The 26,744-nt window shown below is 42.4% G+C and overlaps 1 protein-coding gene across 1 annotated transcript; it reads right to left on the bottom strand.

Moving 5' to 3' along the window:
- Positions 1-382: 382 nt before the first annotated feature.
- LOC116914766 (cytochrome P450 4V2) lies at positions 383-26,418 on the bottom strand. The gene is made up of 11 exons (XM_032919215.1): positions 25,473-26,418; positions 21,087-21,199; positions 16,029-16,114; positions 14,880-15,070; positions 14,442-14,511; positions 12,953-13,079; positions 10,834-11,019; positions 4,556-4,658; positions 3,478-3,612; positions 3,199-3,378; positions 383-1,927 (listed from the first exon to the last, which is right to left on the bottom strand). The coding sequence occupies exons 1-11, from the start codon at positions 25,684-25,686 to the stop codon at positions 1,755-1,757; spliced, it is 1,578 nt and encodes a 525-aa protein (XP_032775106.1). The 5' UTR covers positions 25,687-26,418; the 3' UTR covers positions 383-1,754.
- Between the last annotated feature and the right edge of the window lie 326 nt (positions 26,419-26,744).

The following is a 26,744-nucleotide window of genomic DNA, read 5'->3' as shown; positions in this document are numbered from 1 at the left end:
TTGGGAGTAACCCCATTTTATACAAGTAAAGTCCATTAAAGGATCCCCAAATCATTTGGGGTGAGACTTTTGGCTTAGTCCCAGTTTCTGGGTAGTAAGGGTAGTCATTTCCTGGACTCTTTTCTAGTGATTATCTCCCTCCTTGGTGGTTTTTGTTCTCATCGGCTTAAGGCTCGAGTCCTGTGTCCTGGGGCTCTCTGGAAAGTCTAACAACCCTGTTTGGCAACTAAATGACCCATGTTCTAGTACTTGCCAAATAACTGCTTTTTAAAATACTGTTTTCCTTTGCTGCTGATTCATGACACAAATTCTACCCTTCCTGTTTCTTGCTTCTGCTTGCTAAGCCATGGAAAACTGAAAACGAAACAAGTCACACAACCAATCCTGTTAAAAATTATTTATTAAAAGAAAGTTTCTAAGAGTCATGGCATGAGGAATAGTAAGTAGCATTATATCACCAAATAAAAGCAAGGAGTGGAATTCAATTGCCAGTTTGATAGGGGTGTTCCGTGGGACTTAGTTAATTAAATATCTTGTGCTGAACCAAGTGTGATAGAGTGTAACTAAATATAGAAGAAAAGATTCTTTCTTCTAAAAGTAGAGGAATTACAAGAAACGCATGCCCACATTGAGGGCAGAAATCCTGAGTTCTGATTCATCCAATCACAGTCCTGAATTCCATAATGCCAAAGTGTGTAGTAGGAGAGAGTATTTCAGAAAGGAAGTGGAGAGGCCTTGGTGTAGACATTTTAGCTACTTCTAGCCATGACAGAACGTGGGCAGAAATTTGCTGTCCCCTTTATTCCACACCCCTACTCTTAATTAAATGGCACATAAGCAGAAAGTTTCTGTGGTCACTTGAACATCAAATCCACTAATTATGCCCTCAAATCTGTCAATGCATCTCCGCCATTTGATATGCAATAGGACACTGCCTGAATGCAGAGGGCCAACATAAATGCCTTTCCTTGTTAAAGATGTCTGTAGAGTTAGCAGTTAATGCTGAAGTTTGTCAAAAGCTCATCCAAACTTATACTTGTAAAATACACCCAAAATAAATGGATCTGCCTAATGTTTATTGATTTTAAAAAAGCCACTAATTAAGCTTCTGCGAGAGGTAGGACATTATGGAGAGGAATCTCTTCTAAATAATAAGATGTATAAAGTGTTTGTGTCCACCAAGAACAGAAAGAAGATTCTAGTTCACAGTCAACAAGGTGACTGGAACTTGACGCAGGCATGCAAGGGACTTGCTTTTCATTATAAGAGCTGGAAGGGCTCTGGCAATTATGTTATGACTGATACACTGATGACATTATAAAAACTTAAGCCTGGTATCCTGAAAGGCTTAATTATCCAACATTTTCAAATGCTATATGGATTTCCAAGTCAACAAGGCTATTTTCTTAATTCTGAGATTTCATTAAAATGATGACCTTTGCGTCTAACCAATGGGATTAAACAGGCTGGTGACCGCTCTGTTATCATTTTTCCTGCACGTTTATGCCAGTGCTACTTCAGCTTGCTAACAGTGCCCTCGAGACAGAGAACAGGTGTGACATTGTCATCTGTGCTGCTAACAAACATACAAAAACTCTCAGTGATAGACTGGGTCTCAAGATCGGTGGGGACAAGAAAGAAGAAACACTGGGTCTGAGGATTCTGAGTTTTCAGCTCATAATCTAAAAATTGCAGATGCCACCTTTCTTATGGAATGATCTTTGTCATGATAAGGTCTCAGCTTGAGGACGGCGTTAGGGGTCATCTTCATGCCTCCTCTTCAGCTTGATCCAGATGCCATTATTTGGCCTAAGAATCAAATCTCCAGCCAGGCCGAGTTCTTCTCTCTTCTGGTTGGATTCTATCCAAAACTCCCTCAGGATACAGGCAAGAATGGTCTTTTCCTCCATGACTGCAAACTTTTGACCTTGAAGTAAACGTAAATAGCATCACTTGAATTGTAGATGCAGCAGAAACATGAGATACAGAAGCTGCCGGGCAGTCCCCCAGTCTCTGCACATCTATGTGATCCGCAGAACAAAATCCCCAAGAAGACTGCTGAAACTGAGGAGTTTGACTGCTCTGTTTGCTCCCACAATAGTTGGATTATCTGTGACAGCCAGACAATCTCGACTTTCACAGCACTGGGGACTCTCTATAGACTATATCTGTGGATTCAACTGACCATGCATTAAAATACTTTTAAGTTACATCTTTACCGAACATAGCCTTTTTGCCTCATCATTCATGCCCTAAGTAATACAGAGCAATTATTTTACATAGCATATTTATTGTCATTAGTATGGTGGGAATCTGGAGATGACTTAAGTATCCTTGAGGATATAACTAAGCATTCACATGCAAATTATACCAGTTTATACACAGGCTTTTGCATCCTCTCTGAGAGGTCCCGGATCAAATGCAGTATTAGATGGGTATCAGAGGACACCCAGGGATGACACCTCTCACTCTATCTTTCATTTGATTACTTGACAAAGAGTCTCACTATATAGCCCTGGCTGGCCTTGCACTCACAGAGATTTTTCACTACTTCTGACTCCTTAAGTATAAGCCACCACACCAGGCCACTTCCAACACTTTATACTATGAATATAGTTATAGATAGGACCTTTAAGTAAAAAAAAAAGTAATAATAACGTTGCATGGTTAATTAAGTTTAAATGAGTTAAATGAGGTCATTAAGGCAGGTCTCTGTAGGAACTAAGACAATGACATTTAACACGTAGGCACACACAGAGGAAAGACCAAGTGAAGACATACAAAAAGAAGGCTGCCATGTGTAAAGCCAAATGAGAGAAACTTCCCAAGACACACTGGCCCTATAGCCTGCTCAACAGTGAGAGGTTTAGTTTCTATCCTTCCGAGCCATCTACTCTGTATTCTGTCTCACAGAGATCAACTGTTTCTGCCTCCCCATCACTAGGATTTCATAGGCACACAATACCCAGCTTTAAATGCCATCTAGGGACAGACTTGGGTCCTCACACTTGCACAGTACCAACTGAGCTACCTCCCCAGCCCCTAACAGTGACATCCTAGAATTGTCGTGTATAGAAGAAAACAGAACCTTTTCAAAGTCTATTGCCTATGAGTAATGTCACACAGTGCTTCAGAGATTCATGTGAGAAATCTATCATATGGGCCTGAAAGGTGAAATCCACTTGCACAGATACAAACCAATGCAGTTTCTAGGTCCAGCAGAGAATGGCACATAGGCATAGGGGTGGCGTCCTTGGGAGTTTTCAGGAAAGAACCGCTCTGGCTGGAATTCCTCAGGGTCTGGGAAGTATCTGGGGTCTCGATGTAGTGCATAGGGAATGATGACTGCTTCTGTTCCTTTTGCGATTTTGTAACCCGCTGTCGAAGTAAGCAGTGTGTCAGGACACTGGGGCCAGACAGACATCAGAAATATAACTCCTGCCTCTCCCCTATGCCACCACCGTTAAGACTACTCACCCACTTCACAGTCTTCGCTAAGACTCCGGGCAAATAAAGGAACAGAGGGGAAAACACGGAGGGTCTCCTTAATGACACAATCCAGATATTTAAGTTTCTTCAGGTCTTCCAAGGTGACAGGGCGATGGGATCTTCCTGGTTACAGTAAATGTATAAAATCACACACACACACACACACACACACACATACACACACACACACACACACTTAGTGAGGTAGACATCAGGGCAATGCCGGACCACAATGCAGAATGTCAAATGTCCACAAACAAAGCAAAATTTCTAATACCAAAGATAACCAAATAAAATGAAGCACTGTGCCAGGTCAGAGAAACCAGTTAAGCCAAGACCATCTGCAGTTTTAATACGTTAATAATTACATTGTCATATTACAAAGGCAGAGATCACTTATCATTCCATTTACTGAGACAGGAAAATAAAATGGTGACTGCCAGTGGGGGGTTAGGGGTAAGGGGAAGAAAGATGAATGGTTGACTAGTAGTACAGGTTTCCTTCCTGGTGCTGAAAATACTTTAGAGATGGTAGTGCTTATTGTACAGTAGAAACAAATCCCCCTGCTGCATCACTCACTGTGTCAGATGCAGTCACATAAAGGGACCCTCCCTTTCCCCTCATAACTAGCCTTGCCTTCCCACACAGCATCTTCTTGGCTTTGCTCAAGGCACAGCACAAGACACTAAGCTGAAGGTACTTGTTTCACCTATTCAGCATCAGGACCATTGTGACCAGTCTCACTGATCTGTGCTTCCTTAGCTTCTACCCCGGGATAGCCACCTGTCAGGACATTTGTCAGTTGCCTGCTATGGAATTCACTAGGCCTTGTCAAGGAGACAGGTACAGGCAGGAGTCCTACACCATGGCCTTTCTGTTTATGACAACGGCATCCCTAGGGATCAAGAATGACCATTGAGGGTTGGGGATTTAGCTCAGTGGTAGAGCGCTTGCCTAGGAAGCGCAAGGCCCTGGGTTCGGTCCCCAGCTCAAAAAAAAAAAAGAATGACCATTGCTTCTGTGGACTCAGAGTCCCCAACAGAGCTAACCAAGGGGCCCAACATACCAAACACATCATCCAGCTCCTTGTCCACTTTTCTCTGAACTTCTGGATTAGAGCCCAGGAGGTATAAGGACCAGTTTATGGCAGCAGCAGTTGTATCGTGACCCTGTAAATATAAAAAGGAGACGTTTAGATGAAATGACCTAGAGTGGGAAGAGGAAACTTGTAGAGCCCACCTCCAACAGAAGGACAGTCCATCAAGTGAGGGATGGGGTTGCTATCAGTCAAAACTCTGACCCATAATTGTTCCTGTCTGAAAGAACTGCAGGGATAGAAATGGAGAAGAGCCTGAGGAAAAGAAGGTCTAGCGACAGGCCCAAAGTGGGATCCAACTCAAGGGGAGGCCCCAAGACCTGACAGCATTACTGAGGCTATGGAGTGCTCACAAAAAGGGACCTATCATGACTGCTCTCTGAAAGACCTAACAAGCAGCTGAAAGAGTCAGATGCAGATATGTGCACCCAACCAATGGACACAAGCTGCTGACCCCTGTGGTTAAATTGGAGAAAAGCTGCAGGAAGCTGAGGAAGAGGGTGACCATGTGGGAGGACCAGCAGTCTCCAATTAACCAGACCCCCAAGATCTCTAAGACACTGGATCACCAACCAGGCAGCAGACACCAGCTGAAAGGCCTCCAACACATATACAGCAGAGGACTCCCGGGTCTGGGTTCAGTCACAGAAGATGCACCTAACCCTCAAGAGACTGGAGGCCCCAGGAAGTTTAGAGGTCTGGTGGGGTGGGGACATCCTCGTGGAGACAGGGGGAAGGAGGAGGAGGTATGAGATGTGGAAAAGTCTGAGGGTGGACCAAGAGGAAAATAAAATCTGGAATGTATTAAATAATTAAATAATTAATTAATTAATTGGCACGGTCCTGCTGGGGTACATATGAGGAGGAAATTGAACTCAATCTGCTTCTCACAGCTGCAGTGTGGCTGACACACCTAAATCACTCAGTGCAGCGGCTCACCTCAGAGACAGAGAAATTCAACAGTTTCTTAGCTGGGCAGAAGTGGCACACTTTCGTAATCCCAACACTTGGGAGGTGGCCGAGGCAGGAGGATTGCTGTACTGGTTAGTTTTTATTGTCACCTCTACACAGCAGGGAAGAGAGAGACTGGATTGAGGAACTGCCTCCATCAGATTGGCCTGCACGCACATGTGGGGGCTTCTCCTTGATTAATAATTGATGTGAGAGGGCCCCAGCCCATTGTGTGCTGTACCATCCCTAGCCAAGCGGGGCTGGGGCTAAACAAGAAAGAAGGCTGAACATCAGGGGAAGCAAACCAGCGAGAGGCATTCCTCTGAGGTTTCTGCTTCAGGGTTCTGCCTTGAGTTCTTGTTTTAGCAGGCCTCCTCTGCCAGTGCAGACCACCAAGGATTATTTGCGGGTTTCTGAGCATGTTCTCCCACTAACACATTGGCTAAGAGCCAGTTTCACACTTGGCTAGTATCAGGCAAAATGCTAAGTATTTTGTAGAAACTAATCTCCGTAACTCCAGAAATATTCGTTACTAGTATTTGTATTTTAGAGACTTAAAAAATGTAAATAACTTCCCCAGGAAGTAAAATCAGGAAATGAACACTGGGCCTGACAAACAGCAGAGCCTGCACCATTCTGCTGTGAGACTCTGGTAGGCCTGTGGTAAGGAGTCAAGTCGCCACCAGGACAGCCTGACGCTCCACCTATTCCGTATTTCCGGCCTTCACCTCTTTCTCCTCTCATCTCGCTGGGCTATTTCCATACAACTGCAACCCTTTACAAAGCAACTCTGGAGTACAGCCAAGATCCAAGAGCTATTGCTTGACTGTCTGCTAATTCATGTAAAGAAGCACTCCTAATAGCTCAATGGCTTCTCTTGAATATAAATAATAACCCCCACTCAAGTATGTGGGAGAAGATGGCTCCTGAACTACCTATGGATGAAGTAAAACATGCCGAAGACTTTACAGAAGCGAGCACCACAATGGCTGAATCATTTCAATTAATGGCCGGAATCTGAGGCATGGAGCCCTGGAGGTAACAGCTCGCATCCAGAGCGTGGAGGATACTCAGTATTATAACTGAACGTGGTAGACTTCTACTCAGTACAACAAAGAACACTGTCAAGACTTCAAAACACGCTGGAGCTGCAGCCTGGCTGTTTTTACAAGAGGGAAAGCATGGTTGTTGGTAGGAACCAGATGTGTAGGCTTGCACACACACATGTGTACATATGTATTGTGTATATGGGTACATATGTATGTGTTGCTGTGTAAGAACATGAGAAAAGTAGAGATGGTGTGAAATGCTAATAATGTATTTGCTGCATGTCTCTTACGTGACTTCTATGATTGCCATGTACTTTTAATAGCTATTCCATGAAGCCCATGCTAATAAAATAAGAATAGAGAATGTGGTTGGTTGAACAAGAATGGCCCCCATAGGCTCATATATTTCAATGTTTGGTCACTGGGGTGTGACACTACTTGAAAGAAATATGGCCTTGTTGGAGGAAGTGTGTCATTGGGAGTGGGCTTTGGAGTTTTACAAGCCCAAGCCAGCCCAAGTGTCTCTCTTCTTGTGGCCTCAGATCTGAATCTAGAACTTTCAACTACTTCTCTAGTACCATGTCTGCCTGTGTGCAGTGATTTTTCCTGCCTTGATGACAATGCACTAAAGCTCTGAAACTGTAGCTAACCCTAGTTGAATGCTTTCATTTACATGAGTTGCTATGGTCACAGTGTCTCTTCTGAGCACTCAGTGACAGCTGAGGCTATAGCCCAGTGGAAAGCACTCATCTATTATGCCCAGGGCCTTTGGTTCAATCCCTGTGACTGAGAGGAAAAACAAATACTAAAGCCCAGTGGTCCAGAAAAGCTAGGTGAAGTGCTGGAGGCCACACTTCCAGTGGATTGGAACTGTGATTTGGCCCCAGAACCCATACTTAACACTTCTCTGCCTTTTGGCTAATTAAGATATCTATTTTCTCTTTAAGATGTCATTTTAGAAAGTTATATATGAGTTACCTTTTTGTTGCTATGATAAAATACCATGATCCAAAGGAACTGGAAAGGGGAGTTTGTTTTGATTGTGGTTCCAGAACAGAAGTCCATCTAAGTAATTTGAAGTTAAAACTCCACCCAGCAGGCATGAAGCACAGGGTTTGGTATTTGGCCTGCTGTTCTTTGGTCTTGCTTTGGTCCTGTGGTTCATGACTATGCCCACATTCCTCCATTTTGGAAAAGAGTGTATTTTCTATGCTATTGTATACTGGAAATATGTAATTAGTGTTTTGATTTCACACGAGTCACAGTTAAGAGACTAGCATGAGTCCTAGCAGAGACTCCAGACCTATGAACAGTAAGACTGTGGGATTTTTAAGTTGGAATAGATGCATTTTGCCTCACAAGATAGTCATGAGCCTGTTGGACAAAGGTGCTGAATGGCGGTGGTTTGAATGAGAAGCATCCCCCAGAGGCTTAGGTATTTGAGCACTTGGTCCTGTGATGGTGGTACTATTAGGGAGGTCATAGGGCATTTAGGATGTGGAGCTTTGCTAGAGAAAGAAAATCTCTATCACGAGCCTCTCCCAAATTGGGTTTCGTCCTCTCAGCTTCCTATCTGATAAAGGTGATCAGCCAGCAGTTGTTTTGCTGGAGATTGAACCCATAGTCTCACACACACTAGGCAAGTCGTCTACCACTGAGATTCCCTGGCCCTGGCCCAAAGGGAAAATTTTAAACCATTGACTCATCTAGATCTCTGTTTACAACACAGAGAAACCAGTTAGAGCTGGAATGGCCAGAAGTGTTTTATTTAGTTCATTGGCACAGATCCAGAATAAGAACGAAGGTCTTCAGATCCTTCATACAGCTGTGCTCTCTTATGGGGTAGAACCCTTCCCTAGAGATAAATGGATGACCCAATCCATTTGCATATTGTTGCTTTTGTTGCTTATGGTTTTAGGGGTCATCTTCAAGAAATTAGTTCCTAGACCAGCCATTAGGGAGCTCTCCCCATATTTTTCCTTATTAGTTTCACAGTGCCATGCCTTACAGCTACATCTTTAATCCATTTTGAGTTAATTCTTGTTTAAGGGCTGGAATGGGGGTCAGTTTCTACCCTTCTGCATGTGGCTATCTAATCTTCCATACTCCTTCTAATGTAGATTCTTCCCACTGTGTATTCTCAGCATCTCTGCCAAACATTGACTGATTATAAGTGCAGAATTACTTTTTGGATCTCTAGTCTATCCCATTGGTCTCTATATAAGTTTTTATGCCATAAACATGTTCTTTTCATTACTATAGCTTTAAAGTGTATTTTAAAGTAACCAGATGACTTCTTTATTCTTTCTTCCCAAGACTGTTTTAACTTTTCAGGGACTTTTATGGTTTCATAATTTAGGCTTGTTTTTCCTAATCTCCAAAATAAGTCATTGGGATCTTGTTAAGAACTCTACTGAATATGAATAACAGGGATGCTTATAAACAGGTGACCGGATTTTAAAATTGTAGTCTATGTATAATAAAATCATATATATTCTTAAAACTAGGATATCCTATTATTTGTGATAATATGGATGAACCTTAGGGAGTATTATGGAAAGTAAAATAAGCCAGAGCAGAAAGAAATATAATACATGATCTCACCAACATGCAGAAACTAAAAATAGTCTAACTCATAGGCATTCCCAGTAGAAAGACATTTGCCAGAGGATAGGTAGTAGCGGGGAAAACAGTAAGGAGAAATACTTAAAAAACACAAATCTCAGATGTAAGCAATCAGTCCTCATGATCGAGCCACATGTTTGTGGCTACAATTAAATACAAGGTATTAAATACTCCTAAAGAGTAAACTGTGGGGCCGGAAAGATGGCTTAGCAGTTGAGAGCACTGGCTGCTCTTCCAAAGGTTCTGGGTTTAATTCCCATCAATCATGTGGTAGCTAATGACCATCTATAAAGGGACCTGAATCCTTTGAATGTTCTTACTCCAGAATTGGGTAGATGGACACATTAATCAACATGATGTGAACATTCTCTAATGTGTACATGTATCAAAGTATCACACTGAACTCCAGAACCCTATACGATAGTTATTTACCAGTTAAAAATGAAATAAGAATTTTAAATGAAATCAGGAGAGCATGGACCCTGCATCTGGACAGCAGGAGGCAGAGCAGCCAATGCAATGCAAGACACAGCACTCAAGGACCCTCTGGAAGCCCTGCCCATTTTCACAACCTCCACTTCCAAGCTGTTGCTGCATCATAGGACTTTCTGAAACCTTAATTTCTCAATCCACATGTAGAAAGCTCCACTCTCTGTAACATTCTTACAATAGTTTCAGTATTTTCAAGAAGTGTTTTTAAGAAATATTAAAATGCTAAAAAAAAAATCCCATTAGAATCACAACCTGGTAAGATTCTGTCTAAATCTCATCACAGTAGCCAAAGGCCAGACATGAGGATAATGGCCCTATTTTCAGGAGTGTAATGGCCCTATTTGGTGAGGTTAAGAAAGAACGTAAGGCCAGATAGGGAACTGAGGACAACGTGAGACTTTGTATCTTAGAAAAAGTCTGGAGATCCTTAAATTTCCTTTATATTATGTGTCTATCATTATCCTGTTCCTAAGTTTTATAATTTTGGATGATTATATTAAAATTTTCCAGTTATACTGATTAATTTTTTTTTAAATTTATGCCAGTAATTCAAAGGGTCATTGAAATTGGAGAGATTTTTAATTACATTTATTTATATATGTGCATACACTAGACTGCACACATGTTCATGTGCGCACGTGTGTGTGTGTGTGTGTGTGTGTGTGTGTGTGTGTGTGTGTGTGATGGCACATGAATGGAAGTCAAAGAATGACTTGTCAGAATTAGTTTTCCTTCTTCTATGTTGTTCACAAGAACCAACTCCAGTGGTCAAGCTTGGTTGTAAACACTTCACTCCCTGGGCCATCTTGATGGTCCCATTTCTGTGGAGGATTTTTTTTTTAGGTTTATTTTTATGTGTATTGGTGTTTTGCCTGAATGTATGTCTGTGTGAGAATACCATATTTCCTGGAAGTAGAGTTACAGACAGGTGTGAGCTGCCAGTAGGTACTGGGACTTGAACCCAGGTCCAGCCAGTGCTCTTAACTGCTAAGCCATCTCCCCATTTGCTTGCTTGTTGCTGTGGCGCTGGGAATGGAACCCAGTCCTTGTTGTCCGGCAAGCAGGTGTTGCCACCATGGCATATCCTGTTGTGAAATACAGCCAGGAAAATTACCTGACAACAAAAGTTACCTCAAACATGAAGGTGTCAACTTCCTCTCGGATGTCTTCATGGCTTAATTTGTTTCCTTCCTCATCAGTCACACTCAAAAGCAAGTCAAGAAAGGCCTTGCGCTTAGTTTTCGAGGGGAGAGGACCCCTGCCAGCACCTATGCAGTCTTGCTCTGCCTTCCTTTCATTAACTCGTTCAGCAATGACCTGTGGGATTTCAATGACATTGAATCAAAACTTGCACTTTTGGGGAGGCATAATGGTACACTTTCCTATGAAAACATGCTGTCTTCTTTAACTCTCCTCCCCGCCCCCCAGACTTTCTCAGTTCTTTATTTCAGTGACAAGTTAGGCTCTTGTGAACCAGCACCAACGCCTCTGGTTAACGCCGAGGATGTCATGTGATGAACTATTAACTACAAATGTAATGACAGGACAAACTTGGAGTTTTCAAGTACTATTTTTGCAGCCTTTCTAACAGGGGAATAGAGTCAATGTCTACTAAACATCTCTAGGGATGTGAGGGAAGTAACGAGGAACAGTGCAAGCTACACCCAGCTACAGAGTGCACTGATTCTAGGATGGTTACGTCAAGTTATGGAGAAAGGTGATAGCAAGCTCATGAGCCAACAGCTGATGCCAAGTCACCCCACGGGCTTGCTCTTCAGTGAGCCCGGTATGCTCTGCCCTTGAGAGCTTATGTGACTGGATCCCTCGCCACTTTCAGGTCTCAGGTGATAGCCACACAAGAAGTCTTCTCTGCTCGTGTCCACTCTTGCCCTTAATACTCTGAAAGCTCCTGACTTTTATTCACAGCCCCCCCACACACACTTCATTTATTATATGTTACCCCACAAACACAAAGCTACCATCCACTTAGTGGAGTCAGCCTTTGTGTATTGATTTTCTCCCCAGATCAAGAACACTCACAAGTGTTCTAGAATGCTCAATAGATACATCTGAATTAGCAAAAATAGTCCATACACCTGCTGTGCTTACATAGATTTTCTTTTTCCTGTTGGGTAACTGAGTGTTTGGATGAAGAGGCTTAAGGGAGTAGATTCTCAGAAATTTGGGGGCAAAATACTATGTTTTCTTTGATTCTTTGTGGATTTTTTAAGTGTTTATGTCTTGATATAGTTTTCAATATTTGCAAAATGAACGGTATCTTCTATGCAGGCTAGAATTCATTACGTATTGTCACTGATGTTGATGCATGACCTTTAAGGAGGAAATGTAATTATACAATGTGACCTGCTTCTCCTCCTGTTACCTGACGCTTACACTGTGGGCCACTCAATATTATCTCATTCACTTAACAGCCACTCACTTAACCACTTGATCCATTGGTGGCTTTTCCTTATCCCAAAGAAGAAATCCTAATAGACTTCAAGCAATAATTACAAGAAAGAAAGAAGATATTTAAACGGGAACATTTCAACACATTTAAATTGCATTTTGATGTATGGTTTCAATTAAACTTTGCTCTTTGACAAGCATATCTTCAATCCAAAAATGAATCTCCTATGCTTAAAACAAAACCCTTATCTCCTGCTTATTTTTCAATTTGGAAAAGAAAATAGTGCAATCAAATTAATTTTCACTGAATTCTGCCCTGTGCTGAGTTACATGTTCTTTCGTCTGAGCGCTACCTGCCTTCCCAAAACATTTCCCAAGAGACTTGTGCATGGTTCTCCAAGCCTTTCCTCTCTCATCAGAACCCCGTTGGCTAATAAGCATTCAAATCCTTAGATGTTCTTTAATTGATGTTATAGATGACCTACTCTCCTAGACTACTCTCCAAGACGGTAGGGAACATGCTGGTTTAACTCGTTTCTCTGTTCCCAACACTGGGTACAGCACTCGACACTCAGCAAATACTTCATTAATGCTATTCAGATATGTAATTAAATGTAATACTGATCATTGTTTTGCATTTCTATTCAATTTAAATTTTGTAGAACAAACATTCTACTCTATAGTCTACATTCGGGTTTGTTATTAACCAGAAAAAAAATTCTAACAAAGAATATTCTAACATTTGGTAATAGCTGCATAACATCGTGAAATTGTTTAATTCCACTGGATTCTATGCTTTATCTCTATTCATGCACCCACCTCCCCACCACACACGACTTACATTGTTGGTAAAAGTATGTAGACTCTTTAGTCCCTTTTTGTGGTCCCTTCCTTCTTTAAACATAAGGTACCAAAGGTCAAACCAAAACCAGGGCATCTTCATTCTTCTGTATATCATATCGCTCATCCTATAAACGGGATAACATCACCTTTTATATCAGGACATCTCCTGACCTTTGCCACCTGGCCTTGGCAACGTTAATAAATGAAATGCTGTTGGTTAGTCTTCAGTGCTAATGGAGACCCACGTTTAGTGCCAAATGGTGAAATAAGAGACTAATACACATACGGTGACACTGAAACAAATAATGGATGTATCAGAGAAATAAAAAATAAATCTGCTATGAAACATGCAGACGGCTTCTGGTCAGTGCTTTTGTTTCTACAGTGCGCGTTCACAACTTCCCAGGAACGTCAGCGCATCTGGACCAAAGTTTTAGATGAAATGTGCCCTCCTTAACAGCTCTTTACAAGGGCCTTTCCTGGGCACTATTTTCTACAACATATCCATGCTTTGTAATCTGGTAACATCTTGATCGTCTCTTTGTCAACAAATGTTGCAGTCCCTAAATATATATTTCTTGGTTCAATCTCCTACGCTATTCTGTTGTCTGTGTCAGTTTAGAGCTACCTGGTAATTGCGTGATGGCTGCTTGATCGTAGCTGTTCAATAAGTAGTTGTTTGGATGAGATTAATTGAGGAATGAATTAACATAGTATAAATCAAATCCTATTTCCATCTCTTAACAATAATTCCAACCACTTTTAAAGTTAAAAAACAAAAAGGGCTGCCTCAATTGCAAAATCAGCACCCACTCAATGCAGAAGATGTGGAAGAAAATAAACAGAATCAAAAATTTCCCAGTAGAAAAGAAAAACAGACACGGAACAATGGTAACCACTGTCAGCCCTCTGATATAGATCTTCCAGAGCAGGGGTTCTCAACCTTCCTAGTGCTGTGACCTTTAATGTAGTTCTTCATGTTGTGGTGACCCCAACCATAAGATTATCTTGTTGCTAGTTCATAACTGTAATTTTTCTAGTGTTATGAATGCTAATATAAATATCTGTGTTTTCCAATGGTCTTAGGTGACCACTGTGAAAGCATTGTTCAACCCCCAAAGGCATCAGTCATAACCTGCAGGTTGAGAACCACTGTTCTAGAGTATTCTTCTTACAAATAAGTTATATATGGAAATAGTTGTTGTGCTCTTAATGCTTTTATATCTTTCTTTGGTCATTTGGTATTAAGATATCACTGGAGATTTTAAATTTCTGTAGCGCTCAGACATACCGTAACTTATATTTCCAATGAAGTCCCTGTTAATAAAGTTGATGCTTATGTTATGAACTGAGTTTTTTGTTTTAAAATTCACTTCAAACACGATGAAAACACCACACAGACAGATGTGATTAGCCATGGTTTTCAAGCCCAGATCAGTAACAATTTTAAGGAAAAGCCGAAGACCTTCCCCGCAACACACACTTACTTATACACTGTACGGACATACTCAGAATCACCATTACTTTGAGCTCCAATGTTCTTCCCCATAGCCGTTTCTGCAAAACACAGGTGAGAAGCAGCCCTTTACTAACTATGCAGTCAGCTTGTGTTTGCTGGGTGACAGGGGACACTGAGAAACTCTGAATCCTGTTGTTCTCTTCCGTTTGTTCTTCTTTCCCCTTCTGTGTCTCCTACTTCCATTTCCTGTCATCCCTTCCCCTTTGACCTTTCAGATAAGGTGACAAGGTGACTGCTCCGGTCAACCCCCTAGAAATGGCTGCTGCTTCTTTGGGAGGCTCATATCAGTAACACCGCCCTGAAGGATGCCGGTTCTTTCCAATCAGTCCCTTCGTTGTCCTACCTGTGGAATCTTGTTTTCTACTTAAGCCATTTCGTTCCCATGGCATAAACTGATCAGACTTACCACAGATTATATCCAGAGCACAAAGAGTGATGGGGAAAAAGCAGTTAAAGGCCTCTTGGTTGACATGTTTTTCGAGCTTGTTAACCAATATATTTGCTTGCTCATTCATGACATCTAAGAAATCCTCCAGAATTGTAAAATGGAAACTGGGTGTTAACATCTTCCTCCTGGCACGCCATTTGCTCCCAGTACTGCAAGCACAGCACATCAGAATCAATCAAAGAGGAATAAAATAAAATAAAAAATAAAATAAAATAAAGTAAAAGCCACGGCATAGCAGCCACGAACCCAGACCAGTCAATACAATTCACAGCATCTCAATGATCTCGCTCGAACAAGAAAGACAGACGTGTGTGACATTCTCACGTATGCCCCCGGTGTAGGTATTTGGACTCTGTCCTATGATGCTAACAGCTAAAATTACTTTCATAAAATAGAAAATGTTGAGGCAACTTTGCCCATTTCTAAGAGGAATTTCTGAAAACCAGTCCCTCCCCTAAGCTTTATCTTTCAGGACCCCACATGCTCCATGACTCAACCTTAATTTCTGGGGCTGGAATCCTGCAGAATAGTTTATACTAAATGCCTTTTCCTGGCTGAGACCTCTCTGGGGAAAAGATGCTGATTCCAGGTGCCAGGTCAAGGCTGACTTACATACCGATCTGGGGCTGCCTGGCTTCGCTGCTAGCTTTGAAAGCCTTCCCTCCACCGTGTGCGTTCACACTTCTGCAGACCTCTTCACTCTTTGAGTGCTTTCCACACTTATTAACGTGTAACTTCTGGTTGTAAGCATGCCTAGGTAGGGACTGCCTATTACCATGGGTAGAGGTTACAAGACACTCGGAGGCTGTCTATCAAACAATCGGATACCCTCTTACTGTTAAGTGTCAAACCCTAAGGTACCTATTTAACACCTGGCCACCGGGATCTCCCAGCAGCCCTCCATCTCCAGCCCAGGGTCTACCTTTGCCCTCTTGGTTCCAACATCTGGTCCTCCTCTCCTCACACAGCTCAGGGGTATGTGAACTCTGGACTCTGGACTCTCCCAGATGTCTCTGTCTCTCCCTACGTTCTCCCTTTTCGCTACAATAAACTTTCTCCCCCACCACACTTAGGAGCAGTCATGTCCTTTTCTTTTCATTCACTCACCTTGTAAGAAGTCCTAGTCCCAGCCACGGCTGTAGGAACTTGTACATAAAGGATTTATCAATTTGCTTCGAACTGGTCAAAATCACCTTAAAAAGAGATTTATTTTTTAAATGAGAGATTTACATGTCAAAACGACTATAGTTATTAGAGGATCAGATTTAGGGCATTGTCTGCTTTTCAGATCAATGCTTTATCAACCTTTATTTTTCTCTGTGGTTCATTTCATCTTTACGCCTCAAAGAAATCTACTCAAGGGTTTTGAACATAAATAAGTTGTCAGCCAAGCCAGGGGACCAAATGGAGCTGAGGAAAATGAAAAGTGAATCCCCTGACTGTCTTCGGCTTTTGCTGTCAGGATGGGGAATGCTTTGTTTCCTGAGTTTGCACTTACACACAGCACCTAATGGCTCTACTCATGGGAAGTGGAGCTAAGTCATCCTTAAGCCGATTTATGAGCTTTTAAGTACTGGTCAAAAGTATTGTCCCTGGTATCCCGACCATGGGACCCTTGATTCAGAAACATGGAGAAAAAACATTTCACTCTTTGGAAGCAAATTAGACTAGCTACACAGCCTTATCGAAAAAACAGGGGGAACTTACAAAAAAAAAAACAAAAGCAGAATCCCACCTCTTATTGAAGCACATACACTTCCTGGTCCCAATTCTCCATCCCTTTGACCCTACCTTGTCCGGCTAGTCCAGAGCTAAAGATTTGCCTTTACCTGAAAACAGTCAGGCTACTGCCTTGGATATAAAGGGTGGACATGATGTTTACAAATTTAAAAGCTTTTAGCAGTCTGTTTACAAAAAGATAACCTTTAAAGTGGAGACTTAGCAACTGCGCCTCAACAACTCACCAGTACCGAGATTAATAAAGAAACCAGTCTAACCCCACAAGTGCTTAAGATGACATCCCAGTTATTAATCAAGTTCTGCCAGTAGCCCCGTGGTTGCTGACTCCCAAAAACTCCCTCCTCTGCTGTGGTCCCTCAAAACAACCATGTTGTTACTGATTTAAAGGTTTTATATTCCTTTACACATTGATGATATAGGAAAAAAATGCCTTTTCAATGCCGACTCCAATTATCTAACTCTCAAAGTTCTGCTTCACTCTGATCAATCCCCTTACCTCAGCCAATGGTGAGAAAATAAGGCATACACCTCCTTAACACGAATGTCCTAAAACCTACATACATTTCATTGTACGGAGGATGCCGTATTAGCCTCCTCTGCTAAAGACACAAATCTAATTATTTTAAAAGGTTTACAAGCTTCATGATAAAGCAGTTACAGCTTACCCAGGCAAAAATTCAGCTAACTTGGATATACTGTTACTAATCCTTTCATTAAACCTCATCATTTACAACTGTCTGCTCACCACCAAAAAAGGTAACTTCAACAGCTTTTAGGCGGTATCAATTAACTTTGACCTACCTTGGAAACTCCCATTGCCACTCCATCACACCCTTTAGTGAGAAAACTTTAGTGAGGAAACTGTTCTAAACTCACCTCAGATGACAACTTCACCTATCATATAATGGCTACAGCTGTTAGCCCAAGCCTTCGGACAACAAACCACTTTACTGTTGCTGATGAGAGTTATGTCTCTATTTTTCTCTAACCACTTACATTAGCCATTGGGTGATTAACCCTCCCCCTTCAGTCATTTTAAAATGGCTATTTCTTCCCTAAACAAAAAAAACTTTTGCCTCAAACCAACAAAGAGTAACCTTTACTTAACGGAGCTGAACCAAAACAATCCATTCTCCCAAGTCTCAAGACACCTTCACTTTTAGTTTTGTCTTATAGACCTCAGAAGAAAAGGAAAGAACATTTACAGGGTTTAGGGGACAAATTTTGCTTTGCTTCTTTTCCATAAAGACTACATATGCAATCGCACCACTTCCCATAGGGACCTTTCTCCCATAAATACACATCCTGTTTCTCATGTGAGCAATAACCATTTTATCAGATGGAGCCAAGCAGTCAGACAAAGGGGGCCATTGCATAGCACTACGATGCGGAACTGTGGCTCTCCCCCGTAAACCCTACAGGCACTACCACCCAACCAGCAAAACCTCCGGCTGCCCATTCGGCTTCCTGACTTCTCCAAGATCAACCTTTCAGTCTATTAACCATTTCTCCCTGTGTGGCTCAAGCCACTCCACGTTTATTTGAAGACTCCTTCTTGTCATCACCATCTGAAACATCCCTCTAGACAAATCCAATATATTCTTATTCAATCCATACAGGAGTAACCGGCCCATCACAGAGGAAAACCATCATGATGACACCTATTTGTGTCTTTTCTTGAACAGGCCGCTGCTTTCCATTCCTTGTTTCACCAAGAAGCTGAAGCTTTACAAAAATAACTTCAGACATCACAGATCCAGTTGCAGCAAGTCACCCAGTCCTGTACCAACTGTCAGTCACTGGGTCCCACCGGCCCAAAAGGAGTTAACTCCCGTGGTCTTTATCCAAATGGTCTCTGGTAAATACTTGGGTACATTTCTTTGGTTCTTTTAAATTTGTTTGTGTTTGACACATTTTTTTTTTTAGCCTTTATCTTTGTTACTACACAAACTCATGAATCTGCTAGAACTAAGCCAGATACCTATTACCGGCTTTCTCTATAAAGAGGGTCCCCAGAAAAACTAAAATAATTAACACCCTACTGGTGCATGAAAAGCTTTTATCTCATTTTGCCAACTTTGGATATTTATGTCTGTCATGGCATTCCATAAAACTGTCAAGGACAAGCCATAATTAAATGAGACCATTTGTTACTCAAAACTCAAATATATAAATGAAAACTAGGGAATAAAGAATTTCTTTATTTCTCAACTTCCCTCCCTAACACGTGCAGGAAAATATTATTAAGAATCAAAAAGTTTAAAAAACAAACAAAACAACAACAACAACAACAACAAAACCCTACATGGTTTTATGTAAACTCCCTCAAGAGCTCATCAAGGAGCTGCATCCCATTCCATTCATTAATTGGGCCTAAGGCTCCAGACTTTCTATGAGCCGCAGCATGACTGAGAAAATCCACACCATAGGTTAGCACCAGAAGGCCACAATAGAAGGGGGACCCTCTCCGGAATTTAAAAGGCATTATACCTTCTCCAAGAATCACTAAAACCATAGAAATGCTAATTCATACCAGTCATCCAACATATTCCACCATTACCAACCAAACATCAATGGCTTCCTTGATTGCCATGCCCCTTAATTAATAAAACAAAGGGCTTAGGATTATAGGGATAATTTTTCTGAGAATGCTGCCTGTAGCTTGCCCTTACAAACCAAACTTTCATCCCATCTGTAACAAACTCATAATGTGACAGGAGATCATTTATGCTATGTTCTCGTCCTGCTTAAAGGCTGCACATTCAACCTGCTTAGTATTAACTTATCTTTAGGAGAACAGTGCAATCAGTCTTCCTATACTTTGGATTCCCAATGTCATTAACTCCTATAAGCTCATCTGAATGCATAGTTTGAATGTATCATATTCCCTAATTTTTCTTCATAATCCCCTCATGCCTCTGACTCAGAACAATGTACGTGGGCCTAAGATGTGACAACTAGACTTAAGACGATTCCCTGAAAGCAGCAAAGCTTTGAAAGCAAAGCACGCACACACACACACACACGCACACACACACACACGCGCGCACACACACACACACACACACACACACACACTCCACAGTGCTGAAAGAAGCATGCGGGTAGGCCTTGATAATATTTGATTGTGGCTTATGTGCTATTCTGAGCTAAAAGGAGTAGAAATGCATTTTTTTTACTTTATGAGAGTTCTAAAAAAGATTGATTTAGACAAAGCTTCCTTGTTCCTTCTCAGTACCTTACATAGTCCCTGTGTTGTTTCGTAAATGGAGAGAATAGCCTCGATGATGGTTTGAAGGAGAATGGCCCCATAGGCTCGTGCATTTAAATATTTGGCCTCCCATTGGTGGAACTACTTGAGAAGAATTAGGGGGTGTGGCCTTGTTGAATGAGGTGTGTCATGGAAGGTCAGCTTTGAGGTTTCAGAAGCTCATACCATTCCCAATTAGCTCTGCCTGATTCTTGTGGATTGAGATGTGAGCGCTCAGCTTCTACTCCTGCTGCCCGCTGCCCACTGCCAATGCCAACGCCCAACGCCCAATGCCCACTTCCCACTGCCCGCTGCCCCCTCCCCCCTGCCATGATGCTCATGGACTCTAACCCTCTAGAACCCTGGAGCCCCAAATTAAACTCTTTCATTTATAAGTGACCTTGGTCATGGTGTTTCATCACAAGCAAAAGAACTAAATAATCAAGAAAACCTCTGTTCTAAACATCAGGTCAGAAAACCCCAGAAGATTCCAGGCTCACTCTTGGGCAAACAACACCAAACCTTGTTTCTTTTCCTCATGCTCCATATCCTCAGTATATTAATAAATACATCGTTGATGTAATATGAAGCCCCGAACACCATGACAAAAACACCCCTATTTTATTAGTCACGAATTTTGAACTCTCAGAACTGTGCCTGGTACACGAGGCTTGGTGCAGGGTCATTGTACTAGCTAGCTATTCAGGAGGCTGAGGTAGGAGAGGTACAGGCAGATTTAAGGGTTGTCTGGAGCTATCAGATGAGGTCAAGACCACCTTGGGCAACTCAGTGTCTCAAAATTAGAAAATATAAATAGAGCTCAATGGAAGAACATTCTCACGGCATGCAGTGGCCTTACATTAAATCTCCAGTACAAAACACTAAAACCCAAAATAACAACAACAATCTCCCACTGAAATTTCTTTCAAAAGCAGAGCAAATACACTGAGACCTAATAAGAGATACACATAGCCATGGGGAGTTATTCTCCCAGGATTGCAACCTAATTGCCACAATAAATCACCCAGTGGCCTGCACGATGCCTCATGAAATGAAATGCTGTTTCGATAGAGTATAATGAAATTCGAAGATGCATTTGTTCCTGTGTTCTGGTGAAACGCTTGTCTCACAGCCTACACAGGGAACTATCTGCCGGTGTAATCCTATGTACTCACCTCCACATTCTCTGCCTTATAAAGTGCCACCAGGGGCACTGGTCCAATCCAGAGTTTAATGATGGGCAGGTGTCGGAATTCTTCTGTGTACTGAATTATCTGCTGAAAAAATTCTGGAAGAAAAATGTTCTTGTTTTAAATTCAATCAGGGCGAGAATTTGTTCATTGAATTGTACAAATGTTCACTCTCTCCTTTCGACAAATACACAAGCCATATTTCATATCACTGTTAGAGGAAGCCGGAGAGGGGATATGAGCTCGCAGGAGTCGTGCAATATTCCTGTAGCTGTAAGGTCATTTAAACATAATATCTGTCTTCAGATAAATGACGTAAGTTATTATTAGGTAATTGTTAGGATTTGATATGGTAAAATGTACATTTTTAATAAATTAATGCCCAATACCATGGACCTGTTAAAATGGTAAAACCTGGATTTGGCCCAAGACTCAGAACTTGACAACTGAACCACTGTATCACACTTGAAAAAGAGACCACAAATGACCACAAATGAAATGGCAGAGAAGGAGCTGGAAAAATGGTTCAGCCAGAAATGTCCGCTGCTGTGCATAAGAACCTGAGTTTGATCCCTGGAATCACAGCGTAGAAGGAAAGAGTTGGCTCTAGGCAAGTGCCCTTTGACCTACACATGCACTGTGGCATAGCATGCATCACACACACACACACACACACACACACACACACACATATTATATATATACATTATTTTAAACTTTTAAAAGTTAGAACTGGAGAAATGGCTCAGTGGGGACTGCTTTTCCTGAAGACCCACGTTCAATTCCTACCACTCACAGCAGAGCACCTTGAATCCAACTACAAGGGATCAAACATCCTTTTCTGACCTCCACTGGCACCTGCAGATATGTGTCATGCACTCACAGAGATACACACATATACATGCATATGTATGTATGTATGTATTGAAATATCTTTAACTTGTGTGCTATCCCACATCATTAGTTGCAAAGTCTTCTGGTTTACATTAGCACTATGCCTGCCTTGGTCTGATATGATGGGGAGTTAGAAGCTTTTGAATCTGTGGTTGGAAGGAATCAGATCCAAAAGTTGGGCTCTAATGGGGAAGTTGGTTATTTAACAAAGAAGACTGGAAAGTGTAGGTGTTTAGAGGGCAACGGGAGTCCACGTGCAACACTGACAGTGAGGTCACCAAGGCCTGACTCTGGACATTAGCCGCAGAATAAAAGGCACAGCCTCTTGTATAAGGGACAGTGTCACTGAGATCAGAGGTTGTACCTTAGCGGGTTCTGATAGGCCCAACTCTGCTGAGCTCAATGCTGAGTACAAAGGGCCTCAGGAAATGCGTGGTTGGCAATTAAAAGACCTATCGTAAACAAGCTCATCTTAGACAAAGATCTGGGAATTTGGCTAAGATTACGTTTTAATCCTCAAACAACTGCAAATGTTATTTCTCTAAACTAAATGAGTAAGAGCAACAACAAAACCCTTAGCGCAAAGAGTTCTCAGCCACTTTCCAAGTAAGGCAGTTTCATAACTGAAAGTTGAACAACGCTTCTCATCCTCGAATCCAGTGCTTGTTGACGATGGAATAAGTGGTCCCTTTGTGAGGGGCTGCTGTCCTCCCTCAGGCTTACTCCAAGGAGAGCAGCTTTAAGGAATCCTATCAGCTCAAAGTTCCTTTCAACTGGTCTTAGTCACTAAAGACTTCTACAAAGTAGGAGACCTTCCAAGGGTAAAGTTGGAGGGGTTCTAAGGTCAAGACTACCCCAAATAGAATTTTGATCCCAAGCATTTATAATGAGGAAAATCAGAAAAGATCAAAATATCTAAAACCTACAATCCTGAATGGCTAACATCCTGAAAATAAAATTACAGAAAAATAGTTTGTGAAAATGAAGGAAAGACATTTCCTCCAAATTATGGAAAATGATTTGCTTGAAAGACTGTAGAGAGAAAATAAAACAAAACAAAATAAAAACGCTAGAATGCTCCAGAGGCCACTTTGTGAGATAAAATAAAGCAATAACACATGGTTTTACAATCAAAACACCCAGACATATCAATGAGCATCATGAGCAGATCAACTGTGTTCAGAAAGAAAAGGTTCCAAACCTAAAATATATAAGCGCATAGCACTATCTTTGGAACTGTGTTAACCTCCCTGAACCATTGTTAGCATCTCAAGTGTCATGGCAACGGCAGACAACGGAAATGTGATGGTGACATGGAATTCCCACAATGAGGAAGTGCAGATGTCCAAAGAACTAAGGCCTCAAAGTTGTCTTCGGTGGGTGCAGATCTCTTCATTCCCCGAGGATGCTTCAATGTTCTTACACACGGGTGCAACATACACTCACATACACATTCACACACACATGAAAACACACATACATACACACACAAACTCACTCATACACACTCACATGCATGCACACACATTCATACACATACAAACACACACATACATACTCACACTCACATTCATACACATCCATACACACTCACACACATACATATATACACACATATACATACAAACTCACACATACATACACATACGTACATACCCACACATGCATACACACACTGGCACACGTATTCATGCACAGCACACATACATACACACATACATTCACACACTCACACACACATATACACAAGCACACACATACACTCACATTCACACATATACATGCACAAACACACACACACACACCACATACGATGATTCCTCAAAAATTCAACCTAGGGATAATGTATTGGTGTTGAGACCAATGTGCAAAGATAATGCCCAAGCTGGATTAGAACCCTTCAGTCTTTGAGTCTAGAGTGTCGGAAGAAGCAGCAACCATGGAAAATGAAATACTTGCATAGAAAACTGGGGAAAAGGGAGCAGGAAAAGCCATGAGCTTGCCTAAGCAGTGACGTCTGAAGGCTGGCAAGCCTGGACTTCTGATGACCAAGGTAGCTGAAGAAAGTCCCAGAGGGACACCAGTTTGCTCTCTGCACTGTTTCTTCTGTGCTCAGGGGGCTAGGTTTTTGCTCATGTTAGAGATGAGGCTTTCCTATCTGGGCCGCTCAGATTCACTGCCCTCCTTGAAAAGCTCTTCACAGACACACTTAAAACAATGCCTTACCAGGTTTTCAGGTGGTTCATTTTACTTAGCGTGATGGGACTCCCTGTATAGAGCCAGAGACACTGAACGTTTCCCGAGACTCTGGCTTCCTACAGAAATCTCCCTTTTATTCACCGATGGGCATTTTGGGTTTTAGATTTCCTCTTCTGTGATTTCCACAGTGGAATGGTTAGGATACACTCTCGAGTGTCAGAGTGGAGGGGGGAGGTAGCTTTCTCTTGAGGATTAGCCAACCAAGCAGCGTGCGTTTTACCACACAGTTTTAATATACATAAATGTGTTGTGGGTTGCTTCTAAGTCATGTGGATTGTTAGGCGATGACTGTTTGCTTGGATTTACTGCTAGAGAGTATCGTGGTGCAAACCTTCCCATGATGTCCCGTGTTATTCAAGTTAAGTAGTTGTGACAGTTTTTGTCTGGGGTCACAGAAGCGATAATAAGGGATCTTAAGAAGATTTAAAATTGACAGTCGGCCTGTAAAACAACTATTGATAGTTAATCTGAAGAAAGGGCAGGTTCTTCTAAAATGTGCCATCTGGAAGGATCTCCTCGGTCTGGGTGTCCCAGCGGACACAGCCATGAAGAGTAAGTGTCAAGACTGGGTACACCATCCCTGACAGAGAACCACAGATTCCACTTTTAAGGCCTTTCTGACTTAAGATACTTGCTTATGGCAATAGAACAAACATTTTTGCATAAAGCATCTTTTAAAAGTTATCTCAAGTTTTTAAAAAATACGGAAAAAAAAAACCCAGAAACAACAAAAGGTTCTTGAAAGTAAGTAAGTAAGGTTCTTGAAACTAGACATATAAATTTACCTCAAGCAAATTTACCTCAAGGCACTAGAAGTAGAGTCTGCTGAAGTGGCCTTGAAAGACTTCCTCAGAGGAATCAAAATACAAAGGCCAAGAGGATTTTAAACATATTGATCACGTTTTACTTGGAAATACTGCAATCTGTTATATACACACATGTATATTTGCTATGTTCGTTATAGGGTCGGAGACGCACAAAGCAATTTGGAAGGCACCAGAGTGGAACCCGGAATTGGGAGAATTAGGAATCTATTCCCTATGCGGATGAAAGATTTCTTCTTTCTCGTAGTAGCCAATGCAAAAGGTGGGTCTGAGGACCTCAACTGTGGCAAGACACAATTGGGAGGGAGGGGGAGCAGTCCATAGGCTTCTCAGACTGACAAGGACCCTGGCAGCCTTGGGGTCCGAGTAGAGATTTCCTTGTACAAACACATACCTGTGTTGTTGGGCTTCATAAACGGCGCGTGTCCCACCAAGGGGTAAGCGCGGGCCACCGACGGGATTGGCCGCATCTGCTGCCACTTTCGTGCATAGCTTACCAACATCTGCAGGATGTTGAGCAAGACAGTGGCGCCGGCCACGGAGACCGCGCTCGCTGCGCCCCAAAGCAATAGCTTCTGTCCGCTGAGCCCTAACCACAGCCACAACATCTCTCTTACTCCCCTCTTCTCTGGGGCTTCCAGTGAGAAGGTGGCAAGCAGTCGCTGCAGGCTGTAGTGGAGGGAGGTCTTTCTCTAAATTCAGGGGACAGGTTCGGAACTCCGGGAGGTAGGAGCTTCGGGCTCAGTGAGAGGACCCCCGGGGCACGCCAGGTCCTTTCGGGTCTTCCTGCTTGGAAGCCGGGAAAATCTTTACCGCAGCGCCAGGCCCTGGAGACAATTTCCCGAGGCTGGCAGGGAAAGCTCCCCCGGTCTGTTGTGATGCCCTGCAGCAGTCTGAGTAATGCGCTAGCCTCGGGAGTGCAAGGCGAAAGCGAAACACCGGAACAACTTGTGAGCGCTGAAGTTCAGAATGTACTGGAAGCTCTCTCTCGGTGTGGAAAGAAGACAACAGTAGAGGAAGTTGAATTTAGAATAGCTTCGGGATGGAGAAAAACAAAAAGAAAAAAAACCAAAAAACAAGAAATTCACATCACCAGGTCCAGACACCCTGGGGCCTGCTAATGTGGGCTGTTGAGGATTTTGCAACTCCCTTGGTGTGCATGGAAGAATTACCGATCTCCTCCGCGCTCTGTTTAAAGACTTCAAATGAAGAGTCCTCGCTGTTGAAAGGCACTCTTTGGAATTCTAAATTCACTAGCCCTTGCGCAAACCGGTATCGCACTCTGGCCTCTGCTTCAGGGTCAGGCACAGCAATCACCTTCCCATGACCTAGAAATTTAGGAGAGCCGCTTGTCCAGCGCGTCAGCTGACAGACTGAGTCACTAAAGCTAAAGGAGATCTCAGTCTAGGCACTTCCCTACACATTCTCTGATCAAAGAAAGCCAGAGAACAAGGGTTGGGGATGGGGGTGGGGTGAGGGTGGGGGTTGTTCAGAAGAGGATGAAGAAGGCGTGCTATGAGGGGGAGGGGGTTGGAACCATAATTACGGCGCACAGTCAAAATGAAGCTAAAACTGCCAAGCCTGCAGAAGGGAAAGGCCAGAGAGAAGGCACTAGAGGGGCTACTCTCTAGCTACCCATGGAGGTGTACAGCCTGAATACTAGTTC

Source organism: Rattus rattus, chromosome 13, assembly GCF_011064425.1.
Source record: "Rattus rattus isolate New Zealand chromosome 13, Rrattus_CSIRO_v1, whole genome shotgun sequence".
NCBI classification, from domain to species: Eukaryota; Metazoa; Chordata; class Mammalia; order Rodentia; family Muridae; genus Rattus; species Rattus rattus.
Note: the sequence above shows the minus strand (reverse complement) of the source record. Positions and strands in the feature narration are given on the sequence as shown.

Coding starts and splice junctions, on each gene's coding strand:
- LOC116914766 (XM_032919215.1), bottom strand. CDS start 25,686: ATGTTGTGGCTGTGGTTAGGGCTCAGCGGACAGAAGCTATTGCTTTGG. Junction 13,080..14,441: donor TATGTCCGTACAGTGTATAA/GTAAGTGTGTGT, acceptor TCCCGTTTATAG/GATGAGCGATATGATATACA. Junction 3,379..3,477: donor TAGCGAAGACTGTGAAGTGG/GTGAGTAGTCTT, acceptor TTACTTCGACAG/CGGGTTACAAAATCGCAAAA.